This window comes from Oncorhynchus masou, chromosome 7 (genome assembly GCF_036934945.1).
Source record: "Oncorhynchus masou masou isolate Uvic2021 chromosome 7, UVic_Omas_1.1, whole genome shotgun sequence".
Classification (NCBI taxonomy): domain Eukaryota; kingdom Metazoa; phylum Chordata; class Actinopteri; order Salmoniformes; family Salmonidae; genus Oncorhynchus; species Oncorhynchus masou.
The window spans coordinates 18,543,302-18,553,301 of NC_088218.1; the positions used below are offsets into that span (position 1 = coordinate 18,543,302).

General features: G+C 49.2%; 1 protein-coding gene across 1 annotated transcript in view; it reads right to left on the reverse strand.

The window, feature by feature from the left end:
• LOC135543444 (unconventional myosin-X-like) overlaps positions 1-10,000 on the reverse strand; it is a 58,470-nt gene that overhangs the window by 34,370 nt on the left and 14,100 nt on the right. The window contains exon 2 of the mRNA XM_064970703.1: positions 6,510-6,608. Coding sequence (XP_064826775.1) covers positions 6,510-6,608 — 99 coding nt within the window. The remainder of the gene's footprint in view (positions 1-6,509; positions 6,609-10,000) is intronic.

Genomic DNA, 10,000 nt, shown 5'->3' on the forward strand with positions numbered 1-10,000 from the left:
TCTACCCCTCTCGTTCTCCTTTCCTTCCCAGCATGGGAGAGGAACGCCTCTGTGTGAGCCGTGTGTGTGTGTGTGTGTGTATGTGTGTGTGCGCACACATTGGGGAGAAACGCCTGTCCATGTGTTGTGTTATGGGTTCACACGCATGTTATTCATGGCTCACACAGCTGCATACATATGGAGATAACACACACACCTCGTACACACTCACATATTGTGTGTTGTGCCAGGGAGGTAGTAGTGTAATAGCACATCACCAAACCTTTTACATTTTAATCTCTCTCTCTCCCCTGTCTGTCTGTCTGTCTGTCTCTCTCTCTCTCTCTCTCTCTCCCCTGTCTGTCTGTCTCTTTCTCTCTCCCCTGCCTGTCTATCTGTCTCTCTCTCTCCCCTGTCTGTCTCTCTCTCTCTCTCTCTCTCTCTCTCTCTCTCTCTCTCTCCTGTCTGTCTCTCTCTCTCTCTCTCTCTCTCTCTCCCCTGTCTGTCTGTCTGTCTGTCTGTCTCTCCCTCTCCCCTGTCTGTCTCTCTCTCTCTCTCTCTCTCCCTGTCTGTCTGTCTGTCTGTCTGTCTGTCTGTCTGTCTGTCTGTCTCTCTCTCTCTCTCCCCTGTCTGTCTCTCTCTCTCTCTCTCTCTCCCTCTCTCTCCTGTCTGTCTGTCTCTCTCTCTCTCCCCTGTCTGTCTGTCTCTCTCTCTCCCCTGTCTGTCTGTCTGTCTGTCTCTCTCTCTCTCTCTCCCTGTCTGTCTGTCTGTCTGTCCCTGTCTCTCTCTCTCCCCTGTCTGTCTCTCTCTCTCTCCCCCCTGTCTGTCTCTCTCTCTCCCCTGTCTGTCTGTCTCTCTCTGTCTCTCTCTCTCTCCCCTGTCTGTCTCTCTCTCTCTCTCTCCCCTGTCTGTCTCTCTCTCTCCCCTGTCTCTCTCTCTCTCTCTCTCTGTCTCTCCCCTCTCGCTCTCTCTTTCTCTCCCCTGTCTCTCTCTCTCTCTCTCCCCTGTCTGTCTGTCTCTCTCTCTCTCTCTCTCTCTCTCTCTCTCTCTCTCTCTCTCTCTCTCCCCTCTGTGTCTGTCTGTCTCTCTGTCTCTAATATAGGATTATATGGTCTTACTGGGAAGAGTAGAGTAGTAAAGTGACTAATTCCATCAGATAACTGGATTGGCTTCCATCTCCGTGTCTGTGAGAACATCACACTGGATAACATAGAGAGAGAGGGAGTAAAGACATACACACACACACACACACACACACACACACACACACACACACACACACACACACACACACACACACACACACACGAGAGGGCCACTTTCACAGATTATACTAGTCCATTAGCTTCAGCTAAATCTCTTCCCTCTTCTCTCTCTCACTATATTCTTCTATAAATCCACTCTCCCCCTTCTCTCTCTTCTCCTTCTCTATCTTCTTCTCCTTCTCTCTCTTCTCCCCCTCTCTCTTCTCCCTCTCTCTATTCCTCTCTTCTCCTTCTCGCTCTTCTCCTTCTCTCTCCCCCTTCTCCTTCTCGCTCTTCCCCTTCTCTATCTTCTCCTTCTCTCTCTTCTCCTTCTCTCTCTTCTCCTTCGCTTTCTCCCCTTTCTCTCTCTTCTTCTTCTCTCCCCCTCTCTCTTCTCCCGCTCTGTCTCGTCTCCTTCTCTCTCTTCTCCCTCTCTCCCTCTTCTTCCTCTCTCTCCCCCTCTCTCTCTCTTCTCCTTCTCTCTCTCCCCCTTCTCTCTCTCTCTCCCCCTCTCTCTTCTCCTTCTCTCTCTCCCCCTTCTCTCTCTCTCCCTCTCTCTCCTTCTCTCTCTCTCCCTCTCTCTCTTCTCTCTCTCTCTCCCACTCTATCTTCTCCCTCTCTCATTTCTCCTTCTCTCTCTTCTCCTTCTCTCTCTTCTCCCTCTCTCCCTCTTCTTCCTCTCTCCCCCTCTCTCTCTCTTCTCCTTCTCTCTCTCCCCCTTCTCTCTCTCTCTCCCCACTCTCTTCTCCTTCTCTCTCTCCCCCTTCTCTCTCTCTCCCTCTCTCTCCGTCTCTCTCTCTCTCCCTCTCTCTTTTCTCCCTCTCTCTCTCCCCCTTCTCTCTCTCTCTCCCCCTCTCTCTTCTCCTTCTCTCTCTCCCCCTTCTCTCTCTCTCCCTCTCTCATTTCTCCTTCTCTCTCTTCTCCCTCTCTCTCATCTCCTTCTCTCTCTTCTCCTTCTCTCTCTTCTCCCTCTCTCTCCCCACTCTATCTTCTCCCTCTCTCTCCCTCTCTATCTTCTCCCTCTCTCTCTTCTCTCTCTCTCTCCCCACTCTATCTTCTCCCTCTCTCTCCCCACTCTATCTTCTCCCTCTCTCTCTTCTCTCTCTCTCTCCCTCTTCTCTCTCATCTCCCTCTCTCCTTCTCTCTCTTCTCCCTCTTCTCTCTCATCTCCCTCTCTCTCCCTCTCTCTCTTCTCCCTCTCTCCTTCTCTCTCTTCTCCCTCTCTCTCTTCTCTCTCTCTCTCCCCACTCTATCTTCTCCCTCTCTCTCCCCACTCTATCTTCTCCCTCTCTCTCTGTTCCTCTGCATATACACTCACCTATCTTCCTCAGTTCTTAGTCCCTGGGTCCATTTCCTTCTCAACCATCTTTTCTCCCTCTCTCTCTTCTCTCTCTCTCTCCCCACTCTATCTTCTCCCTCTCTCTCTTCTCTCTCTCTCTCCCCTCTCTCTCTCTTCTCTCTCTCCCCACTCTATCTTCTCCCTCTCCCTCTTCTCTCTCTCTCTCCCCACTCTATCTTCTCCCTCTCTCTCTTCTCTCTCTCTCTCCCCTCTCTCTCTCTTCTCTCTCTCCCCACTCTATCTTCTCCCTCTCTCTCTTCTCTCTCTCTCTCCCCACTCTATCTTCTCCCTCTCTCTCTGTTCCTCTGCATATACACTCACCTATCTTCCTCAGTTCTTAGTCCCTGGGTCCATTTCCTTCTCAACCATCTTTTTATCCCTCTCCCTTTTCTTTCCATCCCTCCTTTCTTTTCATATCTTCCTCTCTCTGCCTCCCCTCTTTCCTACTACAGTAATTTCTCTCCTTCGCCTGGCCCTGCTACCTCTCCTCCTCCTCCCACTCTCCTTTCCCCTTCCCCCACTCCTTCTCCACTCAATTTCTCCTTCTCTCTTTCAGATTGAATCTCCAGCCCCGCTCCCTGTGTGAATGGTCAGTGTGTGTGTGTGTGTGTGTGTGTGTGTGTGTGTGTGTGTGTGTGTGTGTGTGTGTGTGTGTGTGTGTGTGTGTGTGTGTGTGTGTGTGTGTGTGTGTGTGTGTGCGTGCGTGCAAGCATGTGTGTTGGTGTGTGTGTTCAGACTGTTGAGTAAGAGCCTGTAGAAGTACTGTAGAGGAGTAGAATAAAATGTCTCCTTCTGTTCTTTTGCCCTCTGGTGTGTTTTAGAATGGGCTGAGTGTGTGTGTTGATTCAGTTTATCATTGAATAACACACACACACACATCCACCCACCCACACACACACCCACCCACCCACACACATCCACACACACCCACCCACCCACACACACACCCACTCACCCACCCACACACACACACACACATCCACACACACACACCCACCCACCCACACATACACCCACCCACCCACCCACCCACCCACCCACCCACCCACACACACACACACACACACACACACACACACACACACACACACACACACACACACACACACACACACACACACACACACACACACACACACACATCCACACACACCCACCCACCCACACACCCACCCACCCACCCACCCATCCACCCACCCACCCACACACACACACACCCACCCCCACCCATCCACCCACCCACACACACACACACACACCACCCACCCACACACACACACACACACACACACACACAGCAGAACCCCCCACATTTTCTACACTAGGATAGTTTAAAAATGTATGATGAGAGAGACAAACAGAGGAGTGAGAGACCGAGCCAAGAATGAAAGACAGAGCAAGTGAAGATGAGAGAATGAGAGAGGGAGAGAGAGAAGTGGAGCATGGTTAACTTAGTCTAATTTGTGTCTCTGGTTGTAAATGGTGGAGGGAGAAACATATATGGAGAGAGAGAGAGAGAGGTAGAGAAAGAGATAGAGAGGTAGAGAAAGAGAGAGAGCGAGAGAAAGATAAAGAGATAGAAGGAGAGAGAGATGTACACTGCATCTCTGTCTCGCTGCACTGTGAACTGCAGAGTGATGTGGATTAAGAGAGCATAATATGAGTGTGTGTGAGGGAGAGAGAGATGGAGGGAGAGGGATGGAGGGAGAGATGGAGGGAGAGAGATGGGGAGAGAGATAGAGAAAAACAACAGAAGACTCTACGGGTGCAGGTGTGTATGTGTACATGTGGTTGTCTATCCAGGTGTGTGTGTGTGTATGTGTGTGTGTGTGTGTGTGTGTGTGTGTGTGTGTGTGTGTGTGTGTGTGTGTGTGTGTGTGTGTGTGTGTGTGTGTGTGTGTGTGTGTGTGTGTGTGTGTGTGTGTGTGTGTGTGTGTGTGTGTGTGTGTGTGTGTGTGTGTGTGTGTGTGTGTGTGTGTGTGTGTGTGTGTGTGTGTGTGTGGACTGGTCCCTGGAGCGTATCCTGTACTCATGTGAGCTCTCACTGCAGCTTTCACTCTTGCCGCTAAAATCCAGGTCACATTACTTTCTCTCTGTATAACCCAGCTCTAACATAGCCTGTGTGTGTGTGTGTGTGTGTGTGTGTGTCCAGTGTGATGTTCTCACAGACACCGAGATGGAAGCCAATCCAGTGTGTGCTACACGCACCCATGTGATGACGCCACCAGCCAATCACAGACGAACACATACAGAGAATCCCTCCACTGGCACTCTCTGGCCGTTTCCATGGTAACCTAGAATGACGGTCCCCGTCCCATAGTTAGCTGGCTTCAACACAGATCTAGGATCAGATACTCCGGCACAAATACACACGTTTTAGAACGCGGTTGACCGATGGCAACAATGTAACTCAGCTGCGTTCATTTCACCAACTGTTGTCTCTTTACGCTGTTTTACGAGACAACCATAATGCCCTTTACTCTCCCTTAACCTTTAAGGGGCACTTTCCCAGAAACAGACAGATCCTTGTCCTGGACTAAAATCAAACTCAATGGAGAATCTCCATTTAAAATGCTTTTTAGTCGAGGATTAGGCTTCGTCTGTGTCTGGGAAACCAGCCCTAAACGTCAGTAGTAGTAGTCAGCAAAACAAGGGTGAACTGGGTCAGAGTCTGTATCTTCCAGGACCAGAGAGACAGGGAGAAGTCTCGCATTAGAAAGGGGACCATGTCCCTTGCCCCCCCCTCTGTCCTCTCCTACTCCTGCATAACCCCTTCTGCCCTATCCTCCCATTGACTCCCCTGTCTCTTTCCGATCCTGCTGATTCCCTATCAAAAATTCACCATCAGCCGAGCTAACATTTAAACACCTATACCACCAGTAGAGAGAGAGGGAGAGAGAGAGAGAGAGAGAGAGAGAGAGAGAGAGAGAGAGAGAGAGAGAGAGAGAGAGAGAGAGAGAGAGAGAGAGAGAGGAGGAGAGAGAGAGAGAGAGAGAGAGAAAGAGAGAGCGAGAGAGAGAGAGAGAGAGAGAGAGAGAGAGAGAGAGGGAGAGGGAGAGAGAGGAGAGAGAGGAGAGATAGGAGAGAGAGAGAGAGAGAGAAAGAGGAGAGCGAGAGAGAGAGGAGAGAAAGGGAGAGAGGAGAGAGAGAGACAGAGAGGGAGAGAGGAGAGAGAGAGAGAGAGAGAGAGAGAGAGAGAGGGGGAGAGAGAGAGGAGAGAGAGGAGAGATAGGAGAGAGAGATATAGAGAGAGAGAGGAGAGCGAGAGAGAGAGAGGGGGAGAGAGAGGAGAGATAGGAGAGAGAGAGATAGAGAGAGAGAAAGAGGAGAGCAAGAGAGAGAGGAGAGAAAGGGAGAGAGGAGAGAGAGGGGAGAGGAGAGAGGGAGAGAGAGAGAGAGAGAGAGAGAGAGAGAGAGAGAGAGAGAGGAGGGAAAGGGAGAGAGGAAAGAGAGAGACAGAGAGGGAGAGAGAGAGAGATAGAGAGAGATTGAGAGGGAGAGTGACAGAGAGGGAGAGAGAGAGAGAGAGAGAGAGAGAGAGAGAGAGGGAGGGAAAGGGAGAGAGGAAAGAGAGAGAGAGAGAGAGGAGGGAAAGGGAGAGGGGAAAGAGAGAGACAGAGAGGGAGAGAGGAGAGAGAGAGAGAGAGAGAGAGAGAGAGAATGGTGGATAGAGAAAATAAGTATATATTCTGGAAGGAAAACCAGAGTACTATTATCAGCACCATGTAAACGCTGCCAACTGGAGCCAAACACACTCTACAACAACCATCATAACCCATTATGTGTGTAGGTGGGGGGAATTATCCACACATTCTTAATTACATTAAAACAAGCATTTCATTCCATTATTTTGGCCAGTGGTGGTGAGCTGGGCAGGACAACAACTTTATATATGTGCGTAACTGTGTGTGTGTGTGTGTGTGTGTGTGTGTGTGTGTGTGTCGTACCTCTCCATAGTTGGTAGTGAGGACCAGGGTTCCGTCTCCACAGGAGCTGACAGTAGAGGGGACCAGCTGCTCCTTCTCCTTGACCCACACACGGGCCCCCTGCAACACACACACACACACACACACACACACACACACACACACACACACACACACACACACACACACACACACACACACACATACACAGACACACACAGACACACACACACACGGTTATGATAACACCCACCAGAATAAAGGAATCATACACACTCAATGCTCTGTCCATTATTACACTGATAATACAATCTCTAAAACATATAGTGGATGTCAGCAGTCAGGTTTTCAAGATGAAGCCCTTTCAGTGGAGACGTTTTTTCCTTGATGCATTATGATGCAATCAAAACCAAAAAAACACATGACTTTGATGTGTCCAAACACACATAGCTACAGAGGGTTGGAGAGACCACAGCAAAGAAGGGTTGTAGAGAGGAGGATGAGAGACAAATTGTTTTAGCAACAGATGGCCCACACCCCTTGGCAACCCCCTACTCCTGCATGACAACACACACACACACACACACACACACACACACACACACACACACACACACACACACACACACACACACACACACACACACACACACACACACACACCGTAAGCCCAACTTACATGTGCACAGGTAGAATTGTGGTTATAGTCATATTGTATGCCACAGCTACAAGTTCCAATCGAGTAAGAAACACTAGCTCTCCAAGCGAGTCCATATTCTCTAGTGTGTGTGTGTGTGTGTATGTGTGTGTGTGTCACAGTGAGAAGGGGCGGTTGTTAAAGCTATATCAGATTGAGATAAAGAAGGATGGAGGTAAGTAGCCTACAGTTAGAGGATAACACATTCATGCACAGATGAGACAAGCCGTGTGTGTGTGTGTGTGTGTGTGTGTGTGTGTGTGTGTTCTCAGACAGATGTTTCAGATGTGCTGGAGGGGAACACAGAGAGACACGGCTGGGTCCTGATGCCGATCCACCATTCTAACACAGCAACAACACTGTCGGACAGAGAGAGAGTCTGTTTTTGTCAGGCAGAAAGACATAAAGGGACAGAAGAGAAGGAGAGAGATACATGTCCTCTGTAGTAGAGAGGTAGGGAGAGAGAGAAGGAGAGAGATACATGTCCTCTGTAGTAGAGAGGTAGGGAGAGAGAGAAGGAGAGAGATACATGTCCTCTGTAGTAGAGAGGTAGGGAGGAAGGAGAGAAGGAGAGAGATACATGTCCTCTGTAGTAGAGAGGTAGGGAGAGAGAGAAGGAGAGAGATACATGTCCTCTGTAGTAGAGAGGTAGGGAGAGAGAGAAGGGTGGAGAGGTAGGGAGAGAGAGAGAGAGGAGAGAAGTGGGGGGCAAAGAAAGAGAGACAGGGTGATAGAGGTAGAGAAAGAGAGACAGGGTGATAGGGGTGGAGAAAGAGAGACAGGGTGATAGAGGTGGAGAAAGAGAGACAGGGTGATAGAGGTGGAGAAAGAGAGACAGGGTGATAGATGTGAGAAAGATGATAGGAGAAGAAAGAGAGACAGGGTGATAGAGGAGAGACAGGGTGGAGAAAAGAGAGACAGGGTGATAGAGGTGGAGAAAGAGAGACAGGGTGATAGAGGTGGAGAAGACAGATAGAGAAAGAGAGACAGGGTGATAGAGGTGGAGAAAGAGAGACAGGGTGATAGAGGTGGAGAAAGAGAGACAGGGTGATAGAAAGGTGGAGAAAAGAGAGACAGGGTGATAGAGGTGGAGAAAGAGAGACAGGGTGAGAAAAGAGACAGGGTGATAGAGGTGGAGAAAGAGAGACAGGGTGATAGAGGTGGAGAAAGAGAGACAGGGTGATAGAGGTGGAGAAAGAGAGACAGGGTGATAGAGGTGGAGAAAGAGAGACAGGGTGATAGAGGTGGTGAAAGAGGAAGTGTCATATTTATTCTGTCCCTCGAACACAAAGCTACCTTTCAGCCAGTCAGTGACCTCTAACCCCTGACCCCTACACGGGGGGGGGACTACTGTGTTACAAAGGGGGTAAGCAGGTGAAGAGGAAGGGTAGAGGGAAGTTAAAGGGGGACTACTGCATTAGATGTAAAGGAGGTGAGGGTGAGGGAGGGGTGAGGGAGAGGTATAGAACGTTCTGTAGGTACTTGAACAGACTTTGAGGTACGTTTGCTCCCGTTTCACGGGTGTGGCGAGGTGTGGCTTGAGGAGACGTGTGAAGTATTTTAAGGGCAGTGGCCATGACTATATATATTTCCACAACCCCTCCCCGTTTTGAACTGGTCGTTCAGTACAGCAACGTTTCGGCTCAATCGAACGATCCAGAACGTAAGAACATACTGAACGCAGCCCAGATGTGCACATCTGAAAGAAGAGTGAGAGAAAGAGGAGGAGAAGAGACTTATTGTTTTAGCAACAGATGGCCCACACCCCCCGGCAACCCTCCGCTCCCGCATGACAACACACACACACACTTACATACACTCCCGACAAAGGCTGTGGAGTTAACCAGGCAGAAAACACACCCAGCTGGGTAGTTGGGGTGGAGCTGCTGTACTGAAGGGTGTCGCTCCTGTACTGTGAGTTGAACACCCGGGGCCAGTGACAAATCCACACACACTTTGGGAGGTCTCTATGTGATAGCTATATATTCTACCACTAGGTACAGTTACTGTTGATTACATGAACAGTGGGGTTCTGAAATGATTGACAGCCTGCATTCTAATTTCGACACCAAACCCACCACTGGTGTGCGTGGCCAAAGAGCTCTATTTTCATGTCATCTTTCCAAAAACACCAGTTCCAATCCAAGTGGCAATTTCACTGAGAAAACTCCAGGTGTTTACATATGATGACATGAACATAGAGGTCTTTGGCCAATCATAAGCAGAGCAGAACCCCAGACCTACTGTAAAATACGGTGGTGGATCTTTGATGTTATGGGGCTATTTTGCTTCCACTGGTCCTTGGGGCCCTTGTTAAGGTCAACGGCATCATGACCTTAACCCAGTACCGGAACATTTTCGAAATAACCTGATTGCCTCTGCCAGGAGGCTGGAAACTTGGGGGCACGTGGATCTTCCAGCAAGACAATAACCCAAAGCACACATCAAAATCCACAAAGAAATGGTTAACTGGCCACGAAATCAACATTCAACACTCAGTCTTAGGACTTGAAACCCATTGAAGAGGTCGGTCCATAAAGCGCAGACGAAGGACATCAAGGATCTGGAAGGGAATCTGTGTGGAGGAATGGTCTAAAATCTCTAACTCATCAAACATTTTAGAAAGAGGCTCGGTGCCGTTATCCTCGCAAGGCGGGGTATTAAAAACAGGGATGTCAATCATTTTGACCCCAACCTTTTGGAGAATCGTTTCTATTGCTTGTCAAACAAAATCTCTTTCTCAGCAATATTTTATTAGTGTTAAATAATAGAGTTTGCCAATTTTTTAGGAGCAAACATTATAGCTCAGTATTTG